The sequence below is a fragment of the Colossoma macropomum genome, unplaced genomic scaffold (genome assembly GCF_904425465.1).
Source record: "Colossoma macropomum unplaced genomic scaffold, Colossoma_macropomum, whole genome shotgun sequence".
Taxonomy (NCBI): Eukaryota; Metazoa; Chordata; class Actinopteri; order Characiformes; family Serrasalmidae; genus Colossoma; species Colossoma macropomum.
Window position 1 is genome coordinate 11,755,844 of NW_023494793.1, and position 27,423 is coordinate 11,783,266.

Sequence of the window (27,423 nt, forward strand, 5' to 3'; positions counted from 1 at the left end):
GTGGACGACCTTTTACAGAAAGAAGAGTCAGTATTGTTCCACTGAGCGCTGATGGCTTCATACAGTTGAAAAACATTGCCAAGCTAGTTTGTGAGACCAAATATTCTCTCTAAGGTTTAAGGACTCTGACCACGCCAAAACCATCAGGAACAAACCATTATATTGAGCTTGGCCCCCTGCAGGGGAGTGTACTTACAGAAAGGTTTTTGACTGTTGACATTGTATTATAATTGTTGTCAGCAACGTTAGCCTCATAGCTCCATTGCTAAAGTAAAGAACCTGATCTTGGCTGATTGACCACGTCTATGATAATTATGTAAATTTAGATTTTCACCTAAATATTATTTTGATACAGCTGATACCTGATGCCTTTAAAAATGCTCAGATTGGCTCTGATACCAGTCTTTAAGATTGCTCTTAAATTGTAAAGCTTACACTTAAATGCATTAAATGTGTTTCTAAGACAAGTATAAATGTTAAAGTTGATGCCTATGTGTGAATTTGCTTGCAAAGCATAACATTTACATGGATAAAAATACGTGTATGAAATGATCCACCCCCAGCTGTTTTATTTCGCTGTTTTTATGTTTCACTGTCATTCTAAAAAATAAAACAGAAAAATAGGAAAATAGAAAAATAAAGAAGACTCTTTCAGGGCCAAATCTAGTGATACTATGCAAGTTTTTGACTGTTCTGGTTCTGTATATACATATATATTGCCCTGTTCATACCAAATGATCTGATCACAGCTGGACTGTAAGATAGTCTTTTACACCTGGCATTTCCATAGGTCTGAAATTTCTCCTGTAATGGCTTTTGATCAGATTTCATGACTGAAGAAAGGGTAGAAGGGAGATACAGTATCGCACACATTTAGTACATCAGTCTGTCGCAGTGCTTGTTATCAGAAAAGTCCCACAAGTCCTTTTTCCTGTACACATGTGAGCTGTTACAGATATTTAGATCATGTGGATTGCAAATGCAACTTAAACAAATGGGAGACGAAAAAGGAAGCTATGCTGCCCCTTTCGTCTCTTGCTATGATGACGCAGTTAATTAGGCAGTCCTTTGTGGCTGTATATGTCCCTGACCTCTTCTGAGGGTGGTTTGAGTGGTTGGGTCGCAGTGCATCTCCAAGACACATTTGACCCCATTCACACCTATACCTAGTGCTGTCCGCTGATTGGATTACCCAAGACGTGAGATGATGCCAGGTGTGGACGGGCCTTTATGTACAAGGAGATGGTCTGGCCAGGACTAAGTTTGGAGAGAAGACATAGTGATGCATTAAAAATTGAAAGTGTCATGAGAGTAGAGAAAAAGATTTTATCGTGTTAACAGAAAATAAGTGGCCAGTTTATCAGGTCGATTGATAAGTGTCCACAGATACATCCATAGTGATATGCACACAAATTTACACGTGTTCGAATTTACTAGTTAATACATTTTCAGTCCCTGCAAAGATTTTTCTGAAACTCGTGAGTAGTCAAAGTTTATTCCCATTTTCAAACTGCGTTCTCCTTTTAGTCTGTCTGACATTCTTTTAGTCTGTCTGACATTCTTTACCCCAGCACTCCGTCAAAGAAAAAAACACACAACTCTTATTTGTCACTATTTTAGTGAGTGATGCAAAACACAAGGAGAATGCCAAGTACAAAAAAATGCCTGCTGTCTTGATTTGCTTTGGATTCCTTACAGTCACCCAGCATGGAAGACCACTGAACTATCATGAAAACAGGCCATGAGTGTCATTCAAAGACGGTTTTGGCATGAGTGTTACTGTAATAACTTATGCTGAAAACGGCAAAAAAAAAACACAAACAAAAAAGGATTACGCATTATGTAAAAGTGTGACATGATGTATATACAACAGGTACAGAGGAAAACAAACATATTCAAACAAACACTTGTGGCATATTAGTCCTTGACCAGAACACGTTTTCGTTGGCAAGCTAGCAAAGGTTTCCAATGAACAAAGCTACTCGTAATGGTCTCTTGTGGTTATTCTAGGTCAGTGTTCCGAAGATGTAATGTGGCAGACGTGAGATTAATGAAAATAATCAGAATTCTCAGTTTCAATGTTAACTACTGAACTTCCCAGGTGTGCAAAACACTTCCTTTAGAAACTTACCATGCTCCAGCCAATGCAATCATAAGCCTCTATCTGACAGTTAAGTAAACAAAAACGAGAATACCTCTTATCTGATATCAAATCAAAAAGGAAAAGGCGAAGGGATACATATATTTATACATAATGCATGTATAAAAGTATGTGGAAAATAGCTCAGGTAATTGTGCTCTTGTACACCTTTACAGATATGTATTGTGCAAAGTAAGGTGTTGAATAGATTACATCCACTTATTTTTTGCATTGATAGCCCAAAAGACCCGTGCACAGACACCTTTCTAGGTTTATCCTGCTCTCCATATCTCAACTAGCATGTCTCTCATTTCTTCAGGAGATATTGTTTCTTCAGAGCTCCACCCCCCACTCCAGAATGTTCCACCTAGACCTTTTACTGAAAGCACTATTGCACAAGCGAATGACTAACATAAGAGTGAATGTTTCCTTTGGTAAGATTAAGATTGCTCTAGTTTTTGCTCTTTGGTCTGTAGTTTAAAGTACATTTATGATAAAAATAAAAAAACTAGCCTAGACCAAAGAAATGTCAAAGTACCATGCTTTGACATTGTCAAGTACACTAGTGTCATTGCACGTTAGCATAGGCCTGTAATGATTTATCTACAAACTTCCTACACAAGCAGGTTGGTGGATGTCTTGGTAAATTCAAAAGAAAATGTATGTATATTGCAACTTTTCCCACTGAATACATATCTCAAATCATTCGTGCATTGTGGTCGCTTTGTGGGCTTTTTGGTAAAATTCTGTAGCTCCATGAATTTTGCCTTTGGGAAACAGCAATATATGCATCCATTAATTTTGGCATGGGTCAGTGCTTTTCCCCGCTATTACCATTCTCTATGTTCTCAGGAGTTCATTAACAAGCAAATTGTGTGAAGTGAATGTCCATTTTGTCACTGGGGGTGAGCAGTGGTGGTCTTTTTGTGAGAGTCTGCTGTTAAGCTTTGAAGTCTTGACTGGTTTGTTCAGTGTCGTCTGGAATATTGCTTCCTCTAGTCCCGGTAGTTTTATGGCTTAAAAGTGAGTTGTATTCCATTTCCTAGCATTTTTCAAGAGAGCGGGCGCTTCGTTTCCTCCGGTGGGTCCATGCAATTAAGTTTTTAACTGTCAAAGGCCACAACCGTGTTGTGGTTTTGCAAACAAGAGAAGGAGGATATGGGAAAATTGAGTCTTTTGCACTTCCTGCCCTCAGATTTTTACTTCTCGAGTCTTCTGGTGACGTCCTGCCGTCAAGTTTTTACTTCCTGTTCCTCTCCATCCAGTCAGAGCCTCAGCCCTAAAGAGAGGGGCGTGGCGGTGGGCGCTCAGGTGGCGGAGCTCTCCCGGGGGGTGGAGCCTGAGGGGGAGGAGGCAGAGAGCCTGTGGGTGTGGTCGGGGCGAAGAAAAGAGGCGAGGAGGGTGGAGACCAGGCTGGCGGTGGTGAATATGAGGGAGGAGGAGTGATGGGTGGGGATGGAGTGATGGAAAGAGGAGGAGGAGTGGATGGAGGAGGGCAGGGGGGAGGGGGTAGCTGGCTCTGGGGTGGTGGGGGGCTGCAGCCTTGCTGGGGCTTGTAGATGGGGGTGGAGTGACTGTAGGCAGGGTAACGGGGTGGGGTGTTGGACTTGATGCGGGTGAAGTTCATACAGCGACCCTGGAAAGATATAATTAGAGGAAGAGTCAGTTGCATGTTATTAGCGTAGCAATATTCAATATAGAACCGTTTTTCTGTGCTCTGTACATTGTGTATTTCATGACAGAGCAATTTAACAAAAAACGTATAAAATCACATTAAGAACAACTTTTTCTTCTGTAAAATTAATGTTTCAGAGATTTTCCTAAGACAGCAACAACATTTAATGTATTAAATATAGAAGTATTCAGTAGCCTATAACAACTTTTTGATCATAGAAAAACAGCTTGTATAAAATCAGGACCAACTTTGTCTTCAGTTTCAAAAATTAACCTTTCTTTACATCATTTTAGTAAATCATACCATAAGCAAAATAGTAATAGTAGCATGTCAACCCAGTTGTTTTCTCCAGAATGACTCCCCATTGTTAGCCAACCCTTTTGACATTTACGCAAGGGCTTGAAAACTGGTGATATAAAAAAAAAAAACATAAAATGAGGCTTTTGCTTTGGCAGGCACTACAAAGGACCCCAGCAGGTTCCTCCTTGGATGGCCTTTTTAATAAAACGTTTGGCTTTTGTCACTGCGTCACTCAGCATCAGTGTGTTAGAGATGAGAATGTGCAGCATTACATTACTTCATTATTGGACTGCAGGTTGGTCTGAGCAGGTGAAGGGGCCAGCAGCATAAAATGTCTCTCTGACATGTAGCTAAGCTATAATCACGCTAATATTTCCACCAGATACAGCCTCAACACCCCGTGCTTTATGGGGAAGGCATGTACAGTCCACATCAGGCCCAGATTTGGGGTGAGGAGTAAAGCTGTTACCTCCTGCAGTGAGGTTCATACTGAGGAAGCTGTAAAAGCCAGACCTAAACTTGGTTTCAATAACTTTGAGAGGAAGGGAAGGCTTGCTGTTTTCTCTAAACACTTAAAGAAAATAACAGAGCTCTGCTTCCTCTCAGCTAATGAAGAGGTTTATGGAGAGACTGGATCTCGGCCTGTCACGTATCACTACTCTACAGCTTCTTCAGGAAAATGAAGAGCAGTTAAAAAACATACAAGTCTAATTTACATAATTTTCCCATCGTTATCTATAAAAGTGTCTATGAAAATGGACAGAAGCTAACAAGTGGCTAATAAAAACAATAGTAGCAGCCTGAATTTTGTATGTACTTTCATCTATTTAACACTCTAACATTCTATTTATCATCTTCACGTGGTTTAAATCAAGTCTGTGATGATTTAGACATGCATTTTGTATAATGGCTTATAAGGGGGGGGTGTGTAAGTTTTGGCCAAACATTACTTTAACATCTCAGGGTGTTTTCACACCTGGGGGTCCAAACCAAGCTTCATGTTTTTGTTATACTGTATACATTTAATCTGGTTATTTTTGGTTTCACGTCACATGTTAACGAGTGCACTAAAGAACATACCTACGTTCTGTCATCACCTACATGGACTGCGTCTCCCTTTACTTAACACTGGTTTGTAGAGAAGTGTGCGTCTGATGTCAGTGTGTTCCGATTGAATGGAGAAAAATTAATAACCTCTCTTTTATTCTCTCAGAAAAAAAGGGTTTTTTTTTGCATTTTATGCATTTTTTCAAGTTGACTTTTGACTTTTTCGTTGGACCAAATTGTAATTAAACATTTCGTCCCCTCCTCTTCCCATGTGCTACCACCACCTTTAATTCTCTCCCAGTTCTTTTTCTTCCTCTGTTGTTTTATAGCTGATGATAGCCTGCCTCAACTTACTGTAATTGGTCAGAAAGTTCAAACCATCAAAAAAACTGCACCGCAAACGAACCAAACCATGGGTTTGGTACGTTGGTCTGGTACGTTGGTCTGGACCGTGGTCCGAGGCAATCTTTCACTCCTGCTATTTTGGTTCGGACCAAATGGAAAAGTCAGAGGGTCCAGACCAAACAAGTTGGTGTGAAAGCACCCCTATGTACTAAGCCTCAAACACAACTAATAATAATGCAGCACATTAGTAAATAAGGGCTTTTTTTCTTGCAAGGATTTAAACAGCATTTAATGGACAGAATTAATCAGATCATTTTTTTCCACAGCTTGTTTTAAGCCTCCTCTGTTCTCTCCTCTGTTGTGGCAGCTGAATCTGCACCTCACTGAAGTACAGATGACCAACAAAGGATTTCTTTCTAGTTTTACTTTCCGACCATCAAGCCAAGCTTTCTCTCTCTCACCCTCTCCCTGTCTCTCTCTCTTTCTTTCACACAGTTTCCCTTTATGCTGTTTCTTAAATCTAAATTCCTCCGTCATCCATTTCAGTGGTTACATAATATTGAGGCGCATGTCCACGCTCTTCCTCCCTCTCTCACTCTGTCGTCTCTATATCCTTCGTTTCTTTGTCATCTGTCTATCCTGATGAAACCTTCACCTTAACGCAAGTCTTTCCTAATATTTCTAACTAGATGAAATGAACAGAATAGAACTACAAAGCAAACTGAGGGAAATGTTCCAAGATCAAGTCTGTTTAGAAAATTGCTGCAGTTTTAGAAGTTGGCGATTAGCAGTTTTAGCAATTATTAGCTAATTACAGAACAAATTCACTCCAGAAATACTAGCACACACTTAGTGGTCGACTTGCAGAACTTTTATATAGGACAGATATCTGAGAAAAGCACTTAAACATGTAGCAGAGGCTGCATTCTTTGAAAATTAGAAGATTGATCCAGTCACTGACTCCAAAACTGTGCGTGACCGCAGTTGCTATGCTAACCAAGATACACCACCGCTACACACACAACACACTAATGTTCAGAAACTGGGTCAGGCTCGATGATTTGTGGAGAATTTTGGGGTTTCTCAGTACTCATCCAACAAGCGACACGACTCCTCTAGACTGCTGACTGTGCGCGTGTTTTTCAGAGCACACTCTGGGGGTCAGGAAGGAAATTTAGAGCAACTTCTCGATTTAAAAGAAGGTTGGGGGGGGTGAACGTTAGCGACTTGGGGGTGGGTATTAATCTCTTTCACAAAACCATACCACAGTGTTCAGACGGAGGCCAGACGCCTCCCCAGGTGTCGGGGCATATTTTAAAGCTGGGTGCTTGTAATGGTTTTCCCAGACAGCACTGAGATGAACTGTTTAAGTCTAGCGCACTTTATGCATTTGCAGCCGTCTAGATGCCAGCTCGCAGCACAAAACCTGACGGCACATCTGTGTGTGTGTGTTTGTTTCACTGCTCACAGCTGCTTCCTCTTGACTTCATGCACACTCCCCTTGTTCATACTTTAAAGAACCACTCCACCAAATTTCAGAAGTCTCACCAACAATGAAGCATGGTAAACTTATGAGGAGTACTGCGCTGTTCAGCAAGTCAGAAATGCAGATTTGAGCCTGTACCGACTGCAACACGAATATAAATGCAGTTCATTATGTAACTGTAATTAATTAGGAAAATATAATTACTTATAAGTACAGCAGAACAGCTGCAGAAGTCTGAAGGTTATACATGCTCAGTTTATGAGGAGTATCATGACATTTTGCTGCTAAGATTTTGGTCTTTAATGCCTCATTATAGCGTGACTTGTTTTAAAACAAAGCCCTAGAGCTGCATTCAGCCATAGCGTCCAATGAAAGTATGAATGTAGAATTTGGAAATATTGGTGGAACCGCCTTGTAGAAGAAAAATGGCACTGGCTAAGCCATGTCGACGCCAAAATGTGACTCATAGCTGGGCTCGAGCGAAGAGCAGGACATAAGGCTGAGGACTGGCTCCCGGGAGAAAAGGTGGGGGTGCATTTCTGCGCCATTAATGACAACACCCTCGCCGTGCGGCTCTCACTGCACAAAGTGCTTTTTTGTAACGCTTGCAAGTCTCATTAACCACCATCACCAACAAAGATGAAGACCAACTAGCTGCAGTAAGCATTCTGTGTTTTCTGTTTTCACTCACTGTTTTAATGAGTTTAATGAGGTGGGAAGTAATGAACTACAGTCATTACAGTACATTTTCCCTACAACTGTAATTTTGACCATACTCATGATAGCGATTACTTTTATATGTGTGTCTTCCAGCTTCCGTTCTGAGGAAGCAATTAGCTGGCCAGCTAACTAAGACAGCACTTTATCAAACCTAAAGCTGTTGGGTTTATGTTCTATTTCGGTTCTTTCTAGCTAGCTAAATTTAGCTAGTGTACGCCAACATTCATGGTATGCTAATTGGATAGCTTAGTTAGGTAATAAACCAAGAGAGCCCTTAGGCATCAGACCTACTTTTATAAGGTGAATGTTAACCCCTTTAAATGGCCAGGGGTCACCACCAGGCCCAAAGTTTTATTACACACCAACTTAAGAATAGCTCAGCCAGTTTGCATTGAAGTGCCTTTATAATAAGCCTTTTTATGTAATAAGCTTGGGATTTTATGGGCTTAACCTCCAAGTAATTATGAGTAGTTTTTATACTTATCATATTTATCCCTACTAGAGTTGTTTTAGTACAATTTTTAATTTTTTTATTTATTTATTTTTTAATTACTTTATACCAGGGGTATAGCACAGCAACATGCGGCTCCAGAGCCACATACGTCTCATTTACTGCCCTGTTGCAGCTTCAGAGCAGAATTTGATTTTTAGATAAAAATAAAATAATCCTCCTTTGCAGTAAAATAAAGCTCTGCTGATCGTTCTAACACAGTTTTAACAATAAATGGTCTTGTTCAAGACAACGATCTCGCCTAGCTAGTAGCTAACGAAAAGGCAAAGAGATATAAGATGAACATCGATAATTTGGAGAAGAATGGACTTACTTGCATTTATAATCATTCTAGCTGGTTTCCTAATATGTTTAATCTGCAACGAGAAACTGTCAAACACTAAAAATTCACGAAGCTGAAGTCAGCTTCTCATTCACCAGCTTCTTGCTTGAATTCTCCTATTCCACGTTAAATGGTGCAGCAGTTATATTCTGGCGCCTCAGGCACCATTTGGATGGAACGGGAAAGTAAGAACAAGAAGCTGGCGAATGAAAAGCGACTTCAGTTGAACGTTGAGAGACATTTTATGTGAAACTTTTCCACTCATGCTGGAGATGTGAAAAAAGGCTATAGCTGAGCTAAACCGTTTTCATTTGTTATATTTTTAGCCTGTACTAGAACATCAGCACATACTGAGACATATTCACAGCCAAGATGGTAACATGGACATAAAATGTTGCGGCTCCCAAGGTGGTTTGATTTTTGTTGAAAGGACAAAATGGCTCTTCGTAAAATTTGGGTTGCCAACCCCTGCTTTATATTAAGTGAATTATCACATCAGTAGCAGTTCTCTTACTTAAACAGACTTTTTCAGTCCTCTTGCCACTTCTGTGGGATGCATCATTATATTGTGATTGATTATCAATATGTTGATTTTCTCAGTTATGTACAATATATGACAATTTTTCAAACATAGTTGTCTGTATTCGCTCATAGTGCCTTCCATGTGATGCCCTGTCTTGCTTTCCATCTACAGGTCAAGGCAACAGACTGATTCCCTCATTGCATAACATAACCACTGACACGTCCATTTGTTGCCAAACTATGTGGCCCAAGATTATTATGGCTTTCTCATTTCTCCTCTCGCTTTCTCTACACAGGCCTGCCCGTCCAGGCTACAGAGTGGAAAGTATGATGCATATCTAAGAAGGTGTTCACTCTTCACTATAAAGCAGGCACAACTGAAGTCAGTGACTGTGTTTTAACACTTAAACAATGTCTTGTCCCTTTAACCCCTGTCCACACTTCAATTTCTCATGACTATCTAATTATTAGTAAATAGCTAAATCGTTTTTGTGGTGGTTACCCAATTATTAATAGCAGTTTCTGCATAAATCTTAAGATGAATGCAGTTGTCGCTGGCAAGAACCAAAGTATGTAATTTTATATGAATTATATCTTACATGTAGCTCACGAAACTTATCAATATCACATTTGTAAGTAAACATATTTAAAAAAGTACAGTCCTCTCAACAGAAAAAAAGTCAGGCATGCAATTCAAATATAAATGTAGTTCAGTACCTAACAAACTATGTAAATAATAACACAATTACATTTAAATAGCAAATCAAAACGACAGCAATATCTCTTGACTTCCTCAGAGTTAATAACTAAATAATAAACCTGCAGGTTAAGAGGTCAACCTGGAAGAAGAGTTCCAAAAAAATAATTTTACATAAGTAAGATGAATGACGTATTCCCCAAAATAACCATGTCTTTTATATGGCTGTCAGTGCTGTAGGGAAATGGTAAATACATTTCCGCCTCTGTCTGTTTGCCTGGGCTGGGAGAAATGGCATGTAACAGGTGGCTTTCTCATTTTCAGTCTTTTGGGCATTATTTTTCGATCTAGGATTGAGGCATGTTTAGAAGCGAGGGAGGGAAAATAAGTACATGCCCCTGAGGACGAGTTCAGAGCTCGCCTGTGGTGCTGCTATGCACCATTAAACTCCTGACATGTGTTTATAGTCTGCTGATCCTGTCATTTTAGGTCAAGCGACTGACAAAAAGAAACTCCTCCGCTTGTTTTAATTTCATTCCTTCACCATTATATTTTTTGGAAGATCACTGAAATGCATCCTGAAACTGGAAACTGAGGAAAGGCTTCCAGAGAATGAACCTTAATGTTTACACTGTTTAACCTCTTAAAAGGCTTCTTATGTTCTAAGGCCTATTATTCATTTACCACATGGGCTACAATGTAAACTGGCTAAGATTTCTTAAGTTTTAAAAGGCCAGTCCTGGCTATTTAGTTTAAAGGACAGAGTTATTATTGTAATTTTGCTTTACATTTGAATTACGTTCTGTACTGGCCTGACAACTTGAAAAATGACAAATACATAAAGTAACTTGCATAAAGTAACATACATACAGTAACTCTTCTTCTGTTTACAAACACAAATGTGGTACCGATTGAAAGTTTAGAATCTGCACTTTCTTTGCTTGTTTCATTGACCTACATGGGAAAAATAATTCATATAAAATGTGTGTCTCATTACTCTCAGTACTCCTTTGCTTGTTGCCCATCTGCACTGTCTGTTAGTGTTTATTACTGTATGACTGTAACCCTGGAAAATGATTCTGTTTCTGATGTGCACTCTAAGCTAAGTAAGCAGATTCTGGAATACTTTGAGACTCAATTTAATGACATCTTGGATTAAACCAACCAATATGACTTTGATTATATTACTTTGCACCTCAAACGTTGCTTCACATTTATTTAATTTAAAATCCACAAACAGACTCCTGAATAAGGCACTATTCATACATGTAGCTGTCTAACACAATAAGTGTGATGTTGAAAAGTGGCAAAATATTTATTTGCTGATTTTTTTGACATTAAGATGTTAGAATTTTGTAAGATTTTGGCTGCAAAAAAGTTCATCTGTGGGACAACAGTTACTATCAATAATGATCTACAGAGGAGTTAAGAATAAACTTTTTTCAGTGTCACTGTTTTCCAGTACAGAAATAAATGACCTTTCTAAACTCATTGAGGATGGTTGCTGGTCAACTTTTTTTCATTTTTGTCCAGTTTTTTTCCTAATTTAGTCATGTCTCATTTCTAACAGTCAGCTAGGTGTCCCCATCTCACATGATGCTACCAAGCTGGGAGGGTAAGAGCACATGCTTCCTCGAGATGCATGAAGCATCTTTTCGGATAGTCCTTGAACAGCTCAAGACACTTGGAGGAAAACACTTACTGCTAATTCTATTAGGTCAGCTAACAGATGCCTACGTCGGCTAGCATCGCGCTGAGAACGTGGACCATGCCACCCACCAAGAGAGACTTCTGGCCATGGATGGTTGTTGCATCAGGAATAAAAACTCCATTTTCACCAAAACAACAGTTAAACGTTTGAACGCGCTGGATGGAACGTATGGTTTTCATAATCATACATTTTGATCGAAAGACTTTTATTTAAATGCCGGAAATTAGTTTTTAAGACAAATATAAACAGTTAAAGTTGACTACTGTATGAGTCCTAACCATGTAGTCATTCACTGTTGAAGATATTTTGTTAGTATTCTGTTTCATATCAAAATTTTGTGTCCTCAAGATGGTAGCTGTACACGAGAAAGAAGAAACATGCTTCTAACAAGATTTTAGTCTAAGTTGTTTTGGAGAAAGAAGAAACATGATTTTAACAAGATTTTTTAGATTTAATTTTAGACCACTTGTATTTCTGCATTCATCATGAAATTTTGACACAACGCAAGAGCAGCTGACATTTTTACATTACAAAAATAAAAGAAATTAACAAAAATGGAGATGTTTTGTTCCGACAGCGACGATTTGTTTGTTCTCTGATGCCTGTGCATTGAAGGTTACAGCCCAGAGTCAAGATTTCATTTCATTGGACTGTAAACACAAGCCAGCACTAACAGCTCAAGCTAACAGATCTTATCCTGTTATCTATATTAGAGCAGCCAGTGACTTTCTCTTATGTCAGCATGCCGCTGCATCTATACTGTAATACACTGAGAATACACTGAGTCTGCTATAAGCAAACATAAGTCCTCAGATCTATCTTATCTGCATCTATGCTAAACACACTGTGAGCTTCCCTGTGTCAGTGGGAATCTGCTTTTCATTTCCTCTCTGGCTGTAAGATGCTGCTGTATTCGTCTGCTCTCATCCGGCCAGGGGAAAGCTTCATAAAGCCAGGCTTTATGGTTTTGACTGACAGGTTTAAAGGTTGCTTAGCAGTTCAGCATGTTGGACTGGGGAGAAAAGGATGAATGATTAGATCAACACACTTTAATAGCTAGTCAACTTTCTGTAGAGACAGTTTGCACAACTGAGTACAGTACGACAGTAATTTCTGTTGGCCGGTGCTGGTGAACGTTCAACACTTGGCTGATTTCTTTTTCTTGACCTTTTCTTTACTTTTTCTCCCCAGTCAAAGTTTTTAGTCGGGTGCATCAGTAAACTACACCCCTGATTAAGTATGTATTTTTCATAATTCCAAAGGCATTTTGATCTAAAGGTGCATGCTTAAATGCTCAAAGCGTGTTTCAGCTAGTGAAGTTGCCTATGTATGAATTTATTTCCAAAACAACCTAAATTAAAAAATGTTGAAATACCATAAAGCTTAAACATCTTCTTGCTCACAACAAATCTAAAACATTTAGATGTAAACATTAATGCAGTCTATCTGATAGATGTACGAATACACCTCAATTGCTGAATCAGATGTAATAGAATCGTCAATCGATGTGTTGGCTTCATAGATTAGATCCTGAGGCGACCAGCTAAGCCATATAGGCGCCAATTAGGCTATTTCATGCACTTTGCAACCCTCACTTAACAGTGGTCATTATGAATACACTGAAACTAAGACTAGAACATGCAGTAAAGTTCTGTCATCCATTAAAAATGTGCATGTATTTGTTTTATATATGTGCTGTTGTCCTTTATTTTTGCTGTTAGCTAAAATTTTTCATGTCACTGACTGTGGGCAAGTGAATTATGTTATTTGGATAGTTTTGATCCAGCAATAGGGCCACATTAAATCTTAAGCTTTATAAACGTCTCGTTATTGGCCCATTTGTATTTGCCTTTATAGTCAACTTGGAGAAAAATGATGAATGTAATGAATGTAATTCATTCATACACACATAATTGAGTTCAGATTTCTGTAGTAAGTTGTGCGTATTTTCTTGTAGGACTTTGATTCATTTTCCTGGTCATACATTAGTTTGAATGTTGCACTCCTACATCATGTTGTCACAGTTGTTTGCGTGTTCTTCAACAACCTAAAACAAAAGCTCTTTGCTAACAATAAGTTTCTTGGTGGTTTGAGATGTGCCCCATTTTATCACAAGACCTCTTTTTCTCAAGCACCTTTGAAGTCAGTTTTAAATGGAATGTTGCAGCTCGAACTGCAACCCATTTATCAGTCCATTTTCCATTTTAACGCAGTGGATAACAAGCAGATGTCTTTACTGATAATCAGATCAGCATAAACATGTGTTGCCACACAAATGATCAAATAATAGTTATGTGGACAACAGCCGAGCATAGCTATGTGTTGAGTAAACATCTCTGATTGGAGTGATTCCCTTTGAGTTATTTCATACTTTTGATGTCTTCGCTATTATTCTGAAACATGGATAGTAATAAAAAATAAATCTTCAGGAAAGAGGTGTGTCGTTGTCACTTTTACCACTTTTTTGCTGTTTCCAGGTTGTATTGAGGTTCTTACCTTGTCTCCTGGTTGAGGCCTCATGATGGACACTCGGTCATAGCCCTTCTTTAGCAGCACCCACAGCGCGTCCAGCTTACCCTGAAATATCCCAACAAAGCAGACACATCAGGTCAGAATGCTTTATGAGATTATCATTATTAATATTACTTACATACATATAATTGCATTTATAAAGTGATGGTTTAGCCAAAAATCTAATTAAAATCTAGTTTTCCCATTACCTAAAATGTAGGCAGTCAGCCAAGACATGTTTGGTGTTTGAAGTTTGCTTCTTTAGTTTTATCAAGTTTCATAATGTTACACACAATATCCATAATTTAAGGGTTTAAAATGGCTTCAGCTGCTGTTTTTAGCTAATTCTGTCCATTTTCAGTGTCCAAATCTACGTAAGCAAGTGTATTTGCGATAACTATTGAAGTCTATAGCAAGTATGTGACATTTGCACAATGCTAAGTGATGATTAAGTTTTCATTACTTGTTAACTACATTAGCCACGTAGCTCCAGTGCAAAACTAAAGAAGCAAATTTCAAACACCAAGTATGTCTTGGCTGATTGACTACATTTGGGGTAAAGGGAGAATTGTGTAAAGTCGATTTTATGGCTAATGCATATGGCTAATGCATAACCATTGAAAAGGAAGCCAAAATGTAGTCTGCAGTATCTCCCAGTGGTCAACATCCTTCTTTGGATACAAATTCTGCAGTTGTGCTAACCTCTGACCTTCCCCCTTAGCAAACTGGCAGAGACTCAGAGCCACATTCGAACTCAATCATGGCTTGGCTATTGGTTTAGTGATCATTAGCATGCAAGTTACATGGAGTTCAGCTTTTTACGAGTTACAAGCCAGTTTATTAGCAAACACAATGGACAGGCATGCAATTAGAGAGTACTATAGACATTTTTAATAGCCAGCTGTATGTGCACATTGTTTACATGCAGAGGAATGAAAAAACTAAGAGAAACTAAGGAGAAAATAAAAGGTCATTAATGAGACAAAGTACTGGAAATAAATAGCATACAGGAGAGTATAGCTATACTGAAAACTAAAGAAGCAGAACATAATGTAGGAGTAAAATGAAGAGAAGTTTGTGTGTAATAGAAGCGCTGGATCTGCCACCTCGGGCTCCTGTGAATCTGCTCTACATTACAGACCCCCACCAGTTGGCAGCATGCATATGGAGCTCCACACCCAGGGCTACCTCACTTAACTTGGTTCTCCAATGCCATATGTACAGCTTAGGTCATGAGCCAGAAAGCTGGAGGAATCGGTTCAGCTATGATGAAGTGCGGCTTAGGGAAAATACTTGGTACAAATGGCTGTCAGCTGAGCTGCTCGCTAGAAGACCCATATCATTATACAGTTACTTCTAGGCATCACATATTGGGTGACCACAATAGTGATACACCAACTGCACTAGATCAAATATCTTTTACATAATGTTTACACTTGGTGCCATGACCCGTGAGTATAGTGGGTATGATATGTTGACACATTTCGTAAACACTTACAGGATCGAGAGTGAAACAAAGGCCAAATGCTGGATAAAAAATAAAAGTGTTTGGAAATCTAGAAGTCCAAACATCATCACACAGCTGGAGTTAAAACTACAGTTTGCCTCATAGAAACAGCAGTAGGTTTATTCAGCAAGCTATTGATGTCATCTTCAACACAAATCATATCTGAAAAACACCCTTTAGAATGAGAGTGGATTGTTCAACCACTTGGCAAAACCATGGAAATTCCTGGTATGCTGTAATTATCTAAAGAGACAGCAGTAGCAGCCATCTTAAAGTCTGGACAATTTTCATAGATAACAAAATGCCATACAGTGTCAGAAACTACATACGCAAGGCTTTTTGAGATTGAACAACACAGTTTGAGGAAAGTATGTGACGGTTTATGCCTGCATTACTCCATTAAGTGTCAGCAGCTGTTGTCTTATATCTCCAATAGAAAAGTAAGAAGTGGGCTTAGGACCTCAGAGTTGGTGTAGTGTAGTTGGTAACATCTTTGCCTTCTATGCTGTAGAGTGGGGTTCAATTTATGGCCTGGGCAAGTACCCTACACTATAACAGTAAGAGTCCTTGGGCAAGACTCCTAACTCTATCTTTGCCTACCTGTGTAAAATTATCATAATTGTAAGTCGCTCTGGATAAGAGCATCTGCCAAATACCATAAATGTAGATTTGTTTATTTTGGTTAAACTATTTCTTCAAACTCCACCCCATGTTCAATATAGGTGTTAAGTTAGACCACAGTGTAACTTGGCTAGGGTGCTACTGGTCACCATCCTCACCTTAATTGGTGAGTACCACTTGCGAGGACCTGGGGGTTTCCGCATGCCATTGTTGAGGATCCGGGCTGGTAGCGCTTCAAACTCTTGTTCTGGCATCTTTACTCTGGCGTTCTTCGCCTTCTCCAGCTTAGCACCCTCTTCAGTCGATCCTTTCTCTCCCCAGCGTACCTGGAGTCAGGGACCAAGATGGAGATAAAGCATATTCTTTCTGCTCACCCACATTGTTTTTGCTGCTGGTTTACCAGAAATGTTTGGGTTAAAGCTTTTCCTCGTCATTTAATTTCTGGAACAAACAAAACATAATAGCTTTTAGAAGCTTGTGCTAGAAACTGTGATGCAACTAAGACGATTCCAGAGAATCAGTGCAGCACTCGCTGTAAACTTGATTGTTTGCCATCTTTGTAAACTATGGATATTCTTGCTGCAAAGCAAGTTTTAATGGGCTGTAGCTTATTTGTACATTTGCGAAAAGGCAGCTGTATATCGCAGACAGATTTATTGAGGTTCTTTGTCCTTATGGTATAGTAAATGGAGTTTTCTGTCTGTGGTTTAGTTACATTTAAGTGCTATTCTGGCCTTGTGCTTTTGCCTCAGAGCTGATGTAGACTGCAGTCTCTTGTTTCTTGGTAGTTGAGTTCGGGTATATTTAACAATAGATGTATAAACATATGAATGATAAAATACTGATCCATTTAAAAATGGTTCGTATTTCACACACATAAGGGAATTTCCTTCTGCTATATAAAATAGAGTGAACACTTCGGAGAACAATAGTTTGGCAAAAATGGAGTTTACACAATTTTCCTCGTGCCTCAAAAGTAGTCGATCAGCCAGGACTTGTTTGGTCCAATGTTTGCATTTTTAAAAAATAGACTTTAGGTTGTTTCTTCTACAACACAGTTATCTAGAAAATGTACAGTGTGTGTAATGATGTAGACATGCAGTTTGATAAGATTATAAGATTCCATTGCTTGTTAGTTACATGGGCCTTGTGCAAATGTAAAGAAGCAAACGTCAGACACCACACGTCTTGGCTAGGTGACTACATTTGGCGTAAAAGGAAAACTGTATATTTAATTTTTCACAATTCTTTTTTTATGGACACTGAATACAGAAACAGTACGACTGATATAACTGACAACCTTTTGGACACTTCCCTGAGCTTCTGTGCATATTGTTTGTATATTACAATGCTGTATGGTCCACTTCACAGTATTTAAACGTCATAGAGCCTTACCTCCATCCTTTTAATGCCACCAACACCTCGCCCTCCATAGTAGGAAGCATCTACTGTAGGCCACTTCTTCTTTGGAACTCCATCCTCCTCCTCATCCTGATAAAGTAATTAAGGGGTGAGAATAATAGCCGGCAATACAAGCTACTCATTGTCTGTGCATAACCATGCAAGAACAGTGAAACTTTTCAACCAGTTTGGGTTTTTATGGTGCTCAGAGCACGTTTTTGGCCCAGTCTTCCAGATGGCCCAGTGCATTGCCAAAATAAGGTGTGACCCTTTCTTCTTGACATTTTCATTTCTTGGCCTCTTCAGAGACCAGAGCCCAGAGACGCTGCCTTTTGCTGTCCCTCCTTCACTCTCCCTGATCCCGTAAACTCAGTTCGATATGACCCGCCCAAGTCATTACTTCATTTTTTCCAGCTCTAGTTTAACAGGCTTTATTCTTCCCTCCGTCCTTCAGATGAAATTGCCGCCTCTTCTTTTTGCCTTAAACTTTTCCTGTTGGCCTATCAGCTCAACCTGACCACCCACATGCACATGTCTAACTCTTCTTTAAAGGAGAGACACACTCAGATCTGTTTAATCCTTTTTGAAAGACAAACGTCTGTTACACACTTCAGTGACCTGAGAATTACTCAGCCAGTTTGCATCGTATTCTGTGTAGTTACTGAATTTAAGATAAACTTGGATTTTAAAGGGTTACGTGTTGATTGTAGACACCATTTGTAGTTTTTCTCTTAGCCCAAATATAATTGATCAACCATGATGTGTTGCCTGAAGTTCACTTTTTACCCTGGAGCTATGAGGCCAGTGTAGCTAACAAACCATACAATCTTTATATCGTCGCTGTCCAAAGAAAAAGAGTATCTCCAAAATGGTAACTTTACAGGATAGGGCAAAAACTTTGTTTACTTTTAATGTAAGTTTATGTATAGATATTCCAAGTAATTTTACAGCATTGCTATTGGTCCATATCCTGCCTTCCGCCCAATGACAGCAGGGATAGGCTCCAGCAGCCCCCACAACCCAGAAGGATAAGCGGTTTAGATGGGGGGTTTTGTGTGTGTGTGTGTGTGTGTGTGTGTGTGTGTGTGTGTGTTTGTGCTATTGGTCCATTCATCATGAAATTTTCACACGATGACAGCCACCATGTTCAAATAATGCAGAAAACTAAAAATTGACAAAAATGGAAATACATGTTTTTCTTTGGACAGCAATGATATATAAATCAAAACTTGCTTTACATGGATTGCTTATCTTTAATAAATTGCTTCTGTGGTTTCTGACATTGCATGACCTACTTTTATCTATAAAACAGGCAAAAGTAGCTTAAAGATGAACAGATTCAGACGCTTTTGTCCATTTTATACAGATAAGTTTGTCATACAGCATCGGAAAACCACACAAGCAAGTCTATCTGAGATTACTTAACAACTCCAAATGGTTTGAGGGAAGTGTGTCTTGGCTGACTGACTACATTTGGGGTAAGGCACGTTTTTTGCTGATCTGTTCCTTTAAAACCATCTTGGAATATAGTAACAGCAGACTTTCAGATAGGTCCTGCAATATTGCATCTGGAGCAAAGCCAGACCGATCTATCATGGCCCAATAGAGCTAAGACTAGGTAGGTAGGTTGTAATGAGTTCTGAGGTTTTATTGTATAGAACTAAGCTCCCATGTAACTGATGAACCATTTTGCAGCATTCAGAGGTTAATGTAGCTCAAAGTTCAAAAGTTAAAGGGTGCTTAAAATATCAATGGGGTGCTGAGTTTACCACTGTGTCACGTATTCGGCCAGCCAGCCTCAAAACTACGATTCCCAGAATCCTCTGCTTCATCACCTGACTCCAGGAAGATCATCAGCAGCCTATCACCGCTCTAGTTCTCCTGAATATTGATCATTTTCACCTGTATGTTTTCTCACATGACCTGTTTTAGTTAGTATATTAGCCCAGGCTATAGTCAGGTTCAGTGCGAGGTATTGTTTTCCTAGTGAAACCACTGAGCGTTCTTTCTGGTTTTGATCTCCCATGTTTTGACCTTGTGTTTTGACTTTGTTTCTCGGATTTTCGGATTTGCCCTTTTGGTACTGTAGCCTGGTTTGCTGGATATATGGTTTTTGACTTTTGCCTGTGTTTTGGACTTTGATCTGCCTAGGCCTATTTTGTTATGATCGCCTTCTGTGTATTTTTGCTGACTTTGGAACTGACCCATGCCTGTGTACTGACAATGATATCTCGAACTAAATCCCCAAGTAAAGCTTCTTCACTGTTTTACATCCGCGAGCGTCTGCTTACTGGTCACACGTTACACACTGGCTAAGGATAGACTGACCTGACGTCCTCGGTTCCAATCAGCGTTAAGGGAGTCCTGTTTTACTGTAGAATAAGACTCCTCTTTTCTGTCCTTGTGTGTCCAACTAGTTAACCATGTATAATGACTAGCAAAAAGTATGACATCATCTTCAAAAGATTATTTTTTTAGGCCTTAGTTCACTTTCCAAGCATACAATCTATAACAGATTTGCAGCAGTAACAATAAACGCATGATCTAATGAAGGGCTAAAAACTCAGAGGCCATGATTTAGTTTGTTCCCCTGTAATTACATATAAATCTAATTTTTATCTCTCCCCAGAGATGATCGCATATGAAAATGGTTCACTAATGTCATTAACTTACAGTGAGCTGTGGAGCACATGTAAATACGCACAGAGACGCTGAAAACTTAAGTGGGACCCTGTTGCGACAAAAACAAATGCCTTGCCCCAGTGGAGCAAAACGATCACTTATCATTTGGTTAATATGCATTTAAAAACTGAAATGAGGCCCTAGCTTGCACAACCAGGCCTGTGCCTTCAGATGTGTGTTTACTGAAAGCAGCATTCATACATTTCGTCAATTGACTGGTCTGTAATTGTAAACAGGCGAAAAATTGGCACGTAACTATGTAAAATTGCTGTGCATGTTCGGAAAAGCTTCCAAATGTCCACTATCTTGTCCTCACTGAATAACATCACCGTAATGTGACAAAAGAGGAATTAGCAAAGTGTTTCCAAATGTCTGCAAAGCTTTGCTTTTTAACCTCCTCGTTTTTTTCCGACATTTTCAAGATGCATGATTTGCATGATGATATTGTTTTGTTTCTTAAATAACCTGGAACAGACAAAATAGAACCTGTACTGTCACAGAAATACTATAACAAAAATAATACATAAACTTAAAACTATGGTGATTTTTATTCTATGCTTTTCAAAATGCACTGCGTTAAATCCAATTAAACAGGACTTATTTTGATCTCTTTGTAGTGAAACATAGTTACTCAGTGTTCTGCAAGCTCTTAATAGCATATTGTCACATAATTTATCACAATAACAATAAAATATCGTCGTATAACTCAGCCCTGCCTCCAGCAGCAAAACTTTTCAGACATTTGGAAAGGTTTTGCTACCAGGGGTATAACAGTGAGGAGTGAACTGAATTGAAAACAGCATTATGCAAGAATACAACGTGGTCATGGATTCCAGCAGCATTCAGTCGTATTCTAAAGGTTTCCATTCATTGTTCTGACAGAAACTGGACCAAGACCTGCAGTACATTTCAAGCTCACTGCTATTTCAATTCACAGTAAACCATATCAAATATCTCCAAAATAAAAGTGCCAAGTGAGGCAAGTGTTTTTGGATTTAATAATTGAGATGTTGTTTTTTTTCTCCAATTAAGTGTAACCATCTCTCTCTCTCGCTCGCTCTCTCTCTCACTCGCTCTCTCTCTCTCTCTCTCAGGATTAGCTTATGTGGAAAATATTTGTATTCTCTGGTTGTGTGGGCTTGCTTCCCGCAGCATCTTAACATCTGTTCCAAGTTTTACATTTCAAAGCTTACGTCACCACTTTATTTACTGGCAAAGGACTCATTTAACTGTGTTAAATGCTACGTGAACACATTTTGTAGTTTTTGTAATCTTGAAAGCTTTTTCTTCTTGGGATCTACTTTGGAGGTTCTGTTATGACAGCGGGCAATATGACAAAAATACACCATCACAATGCTGATGATACATGACGTGTCACAAAATATTTAGTTTTGTGAAACAAACAGACAAAAAGCACCAGTAAAATAGTAGCACCACATTTACAGCGAGGTAAGAAAACTGAGTAAATATGCAGTGTTGAAGGAGGTGACTGGTAAAAATAAATTCATAAAATAAGATTGTATAGAGGGCTCGCATCCATCTACCTGTTTTTTCCTCATGCACTTTATTATTCTACACTGATTCTATATAGTAATAAAGTGCAGGGGGGGGAAAAAACAACTGATTGTTGTTGATTGTAAATTTTCACATGTTCATTTCATATTTGTATATGATTTACTTTATTGCAGTGTATTGTAGGAGATTTATATATTTTGGGCATTTCATTTAAATTGATCTTGTGTTTTGTTACATCATGTTTTCCTGTTGAGCAAAAACATATGAGCCTGATTTCCCCAAAAAAAAAAAAATTGAGAAAGAAAACAGTCTTACCGAACTTTCCTCTACTGGCGGTGGCGGGGGCTCATGGATGATCTAGAGAGACAGAAAAAGAGACAGAAAATGGAAGGAAACGGGTGAGAATTATTGGTCTCACGTGAGTCCTCTAATGCTGCTATGGCAGGCCACATGCTCTCCAGAGCCCAAAAACACTTTTTTTTCTGCCCCTCTTTCACCAACATGTCAAAGGCCCAAGTAATGCATTCAATGTGTGCCAGAAAGTCAGATTACACAGAAACACATGGTCAAAAAATTGCTTTCTCCCCTTCTTCCCTACTGCTTTTTTTTTGCACACTATTTACAAGCACGCTAAAATGACCTAGAAATCTGCTGGCCAGATCTGCTTAACCTGGAGAGGGGGCTGCTGGAGAAGGATGCGGGGGGGTGAGGAGGAAGTGATTACACTTCTCTGCACGCAAGCACCTCGTGACGACTCACATGCCTCTTGTCCGTCCGCTTTGTTTTTGTTTTGGTTTTTGGCGCGCTGGAAAGTTTCTGAGAATGACGTGTGAGGGGCCGTTCAGAGAAACAGAGGAAAACTCGAAAACATGTCACAGTGATATAGGCATGTCTGGTCCCTGTTGTTTTCTACTCTGAGCTCTGAAGGAATGCTGTGATTAATTGAAACGTTCACTTTACAAACCTCTGCTTTCCTGTGGTTATGTAGTACTCGCTCTGTCAACAAAAGCTATACATCTAATAATAGGCTGTAGGGTTTTTAAGGGTTCAGAGGTTCAGTGGTTCAAGGGGGCAGTGCTGTCAGTGCTCTGTAATAGTGCTGTTTATTATAGTAATTCAAACTGGAACACAGAACGGGGGGGCATCTACTTTTCTTTAAACATGCCTTCAAAAGCTGATCACTGAACAATCCATTCTTGTATCACTGCTGTCGGAACAAAACCTCTCCAAAATGGTAACTTTGCAGGAAAAAAACGTAATTTTTAACGTAAGTCAGTGGAAAAAGAATTTATTCAAAGTAATTTTGGGCTGTTTCTTTTGGTCCATTCATCATGAAATTTATACACACAGGGCAACAGGCATTTTCAAACTATGCCAAAAACTGAAAAACGATAATGGAGATACGAGGTTGTGTTCCGACAGCAGCAATATATTGTTGGTATTATTTACCCATTCTGTTGCATTAAAATATAATATTTTATATCTTAGGGGCCGACTGGATCTTCCTGCATTGCATTATATCCCTCCACCTAAACTTTTCATGACCTCTTTTATGGTTAAATTCTGCCATGATTTGATGTAATGTAAGGTTCTGGGAGCAGATTCCCACAATAAGATATGCAACATATAGTGAGGCCGCTATGAAACAAAGGAATGAAGCACCATAAAACAGTCTGAGGAGGTATGGCCAAAAATGTATATCATGCTCTAGCTAAAATCTTTCAGTAAATATCATGCTATGGTTTATTTTTGTAGTTTTTTTAAAAAAAAAAAACAGTTTATAAGTCCATTCACTTCCAAAAATTATATTGACAAATAAGAACTGAGCAATATGTAGATATGTCTGTGGCGTATACATCTGAATTTCTAATCTTTTGTCTCATACATGCATCCCATGCACTCATGCTTACATCTACGACAGCAACATTGCTGGAATTTGTTAAATGTTACGAGTCGTTCATGCTATCAGTAGCAGCTGTTAAGCCATAGATTCTTCATTTGATGCGACTGTTCCCAGAAACAGAAGCACAGTAAGCATAACAAGAGATTAGCCATTTTATGAAACATATTTCTCGCTAATATCCGCTCCCTCAACAGCAAACTGTTGCGGGGCTTCTGTGTGTTTTCATTTTTTTCTGTTGAAACGTGACTGAAACATCTGACTCCGTTCAGAAAAGCAGGCCATGGAGGACTCCAGAGTGATGCAACTATCTAAGCATTGACAATAGAGTCCAAGAGAACACAACTGGCCTCGTTTTCTCTGCATGGCCCTCCCTCTTCCCCCGTTACTCGGCAAGATGATGGCTAACACAGGCATCTGTTAGCTTATGTAACACAACTGGCAGTTAGCGTTCTCCTCCAAGCGCGCTCAAGCTGTCCACTGACGTTGTATTAGCCGTTTGAAATGCAGTGCCTGGAAGTTTGGAGGAAGCTTGTGTTTGCCTTTACCCTCGAAGCACTGGTTGTATCATGTGATAGAGGGCGGAATTGGATACAACTAAATTGCGGAGAGAATGAAGAACCAGAATTCAGCTACATGTGTGTTTGACTGTTTGTATGTTTGTATGTGCTGTTGTATGTGTGGCAGACTGGTATAAAAGTTAGGATAAAACTCATACACCCTTAGAGCCAGTACATTGTCCAGTATAACCATAAAAGGGTCAAACTAAAGCAAGTTAAACAGAAGTCTGTGACCACAATTAATTAATTATTTTATATCTTGCATACTTGCATACTTAGGCATTGCTGGTGATTGAGGTGGTGGTGATGTTTTTGGGTGGGGGTCAGATGCCTGACCACACCTATGTGGTAAAACTGTTACTAGGTTAAACTTAATAATATAAGTTGTAGTCAATTACATGTGGTTTCTCTTTTAATAGATCAATAGTTCAAATAACTGAATTTCTTAAACAACGCACTAAATCAAGAATAGCATTTAATTGAGTGCAGACCTACATACTGCCTTGCGGTTCCTCCCACACATTCTGATCGGATTTGCATGGTTGAGATCTTTTTGCTTAAAAACACTGCAAAGTGCAAATTAAACTAGTGCAAGAAAAATCCATGCAGACTGTTGGCTTCAGTAATAAGGTTCTGTAAGGTTCTGTTGGGTGTCTGAGCCAACCCCCGGTTGACTTGCCAGTCAAATAAATATGCATGAATGTGAAGCTGGACTGTTCTTCTCCCAGTCAGTCCAAATGCTAAAACATGCTAAAACAGAGCGCTTTCCCATAGTAACCGTAAGCAGCTTTCCTAAACAGAAATCCAGCCCCCTTGAAACTGATGGGGAGAATTCTAGCAGTGGAAAAACAGAGCTACCTTGTTAAAACAGACAAGTCTTTTTCCACTTTCAGTTTCAGCGCTTGTAAAAACATTCATTTTAAAAGGAAATCTGTTTGCCCCAAAGACTTGAATGCGACCCAAGTTCAGTAAATTTTTATACAATCTACGAGACACGAACCGAGCTAAGGAAAGGCTACTCTGATTAAGTAGGGGTGAGCATGCAGCGTGGAGATGGCCGGCACTGTCCTCCACAGAAACTGATCACCATGGAACATGGAATGTGTTTTGCTGGTTTGGAAACAGCTTTGGCAATTGGACATGTGGCTTATTGCCTCTTTGGCCTGGTGTGAACTTTGCTCCACTCTTACTCCAGTGCTAATTTCCAGGCTGTTCTAATATGGGTGGGAGCAATTTCTGTCCTCATCTTATCTTTCCAGACACACATTCCAATCTTGTATAATCCCTCAAGTGTGACCTCACTGAAAGCTGTTGGATGGCTGAATTAGAAGAAGATCCGGAGTAAGAGCTTGGGGTATGTTAATGTTAAAAAGACACAGTGTCCGGAGCCTGGGGCAGTGGATCTCATTCCACAAGCACCTACGAAGAATACAGCCCTTTCCTTAGCTATCTGAAATAAGTTTACTTATTTTGGCAGCTCTTCCTTTCGATCCATGCTCACTTAATCTGTCCCTTATCAGTCACTCCTCATCCAAACCCTACTAAAAATCCCAGTTCACCACAGTTTATTAACAATTTGCGCATTTGCAGATAAGCTAGGGAAACATCAACATCAAGTGGGACTGTTTTTCTTGTTTTGTTCCCTCCAATGACTAATTTACGATCTTATTCAATTGCACAATTCCCTCTGGAAGGTGTGCACAGAGGAGACTTCAGAAGGTAGACGTTTTGTTTTCTTTGTGCTCCTGAATTGCAAAAGCAGATCCACATTCTCTTCTGACTTTGAGCACCTTGAGAAGTCAAAGGTGATAAGAGGTTCAAGGGTCACTCTCAGGGGGAGTAAATTTGCACACCAGCCCCTGCATGGCACTAACAGACTCGTTGAGGTTTTAACAACCTGCTAAAGGGCAAATAGGGCGTGAAACTGAGTCCCGTATGACTTCAGCAGGCTGCATGCAACCCATAAGAGCTCTGGCTACAGGCAGTCGACCTTTCTCCATGATAAGACAAAACAAACATGGAATAAATCAGTGAAGCATCCAGCAGCGGAGATGATTCAAACCCGAGATATACCCATGACCAGCTGACCTCTTTTGAATGCTGAGGCATGCCTTTCCTCATAGGACTTCTCCTGTAAGCATTTACTGTGCCTAAAGTATGTTTTCCTTAAAAGAAAGCACTGAGGTGATCCAGAGTCTGGGGCTGCTTTTGCCAGCAGGCATCTGTCACCTCCGCTGCTGTGCCCTTCATAAGAGGAGGTGGTCTGGCAGGGATCAGGGAATATCTGGAAAAGTCCTTTGCAACATCTACACCTATGAACTATGTATTTTCTAGTGAGTTTTGGCAAAACTGTTTTATCTTTGTTTTTCCTGGAACCAACAGTTTTGTGATGTAGACGTACCTATTGTCAGAGAATCTGGTAGGTTTTATCACTTATTGTGGCCAAGAACTGACTACTTGGTCAGGAATAGGCCACTAACAGCATGAAATGACCAACCATTGACCATTGTTTTTGTGCAGAGGTGTCAAACTCAACCACTAAAAGGGCCATATTTAAAAGTCTCAACAAATTTGTGGACCAGAGATCATTTATATTTTAATGTGCCAAAACGTCAACAGCAAAATATAGCGACTTGTGATGAACCTTCAAATATTACATGTGAATTCTTGATGTATTTAGGCTACATTAGATACAGATACCCTGTTCTTCAGTGGTCAGGGCTCCCTTGGACCCTCACAGAGCAGGTACTATTTGGGTGGTGGATCATTCTCAGCTGCTGGGGTTTTTAAACACTGTGTCCACTCACTGTCCACTCTATTAGACACTCCTACCTTGCCAGTCCACCTTGTAGATGTAAAGTCAGAGACGATAGCTCATCTGCTGCTGCACAGTTTGTGTTGGTCATCCTCTAGTCCTTCATCAGTGGTCACAGGATGCTGCCCACAGGATGCTGTTGGCTGGATATTTTTGGTTGGTGGACTATTCTCAGTCCAGCAGTGACACTGAGGTGTTTAAAAAGTCCAGCAGCACTGCTGTGTCTGATCCACTCATACCAGCGCAACACACACTAACACACCACCACCACGTTAATGTTACTGTAGTGCTGAGAATGAACCACCACACAAATAGTACCTGCTCTGTGAGGGTCCACGGGGGTCCTGACCACTGAAGAACAAGGTAAAAGGGGGCTAACAAAGTTTGCAGAGAAACAGATGGACTACAGTCTGTAATTGTAGAACTACAAAGTGC

General features: G+C 39.6%; 1 protein-coding gene across 1 annotated transcript in view; it reads right to left on the reverse strand.

Annotated features, from left to right (window-relative positions):
- Positions 1–1,031: 1,031 nt before the first annotated feature.
- Positions 1,032–27,423, reverse strand: part of antxr1a (ANTXR cell adhesion molecule 1a) — a 54,320-nt gene continuing 27,928 nt past the window's right edge. Inside the window, exons 14-18 of the mRNA XM_036578503.1 lie at positions 22,029–22,070; positions 17,511–17,606; positions 16,274–16,441; positions 13,973–14,053; positions 1,032–3,776 (exon numbers count right to left, since the gene is read on the reverse strand). Coding sequence (XP_036434396.1) covers positions 3,420–3,776; positions 13,973–14,053; positions 16,274–16,441; positions 17,511–17,606; positions 22,029–22,070 — 744 coding nt within the window. The 3' untranslated portion in view covers positions 1,032–3,419. The remainder of the gene's footprint in view (positions 3,777–13,972; positions 14,054–16,273; positions 16,442–17,510; positions 17,607–22,028; positions 22,071–27,423) is intronic.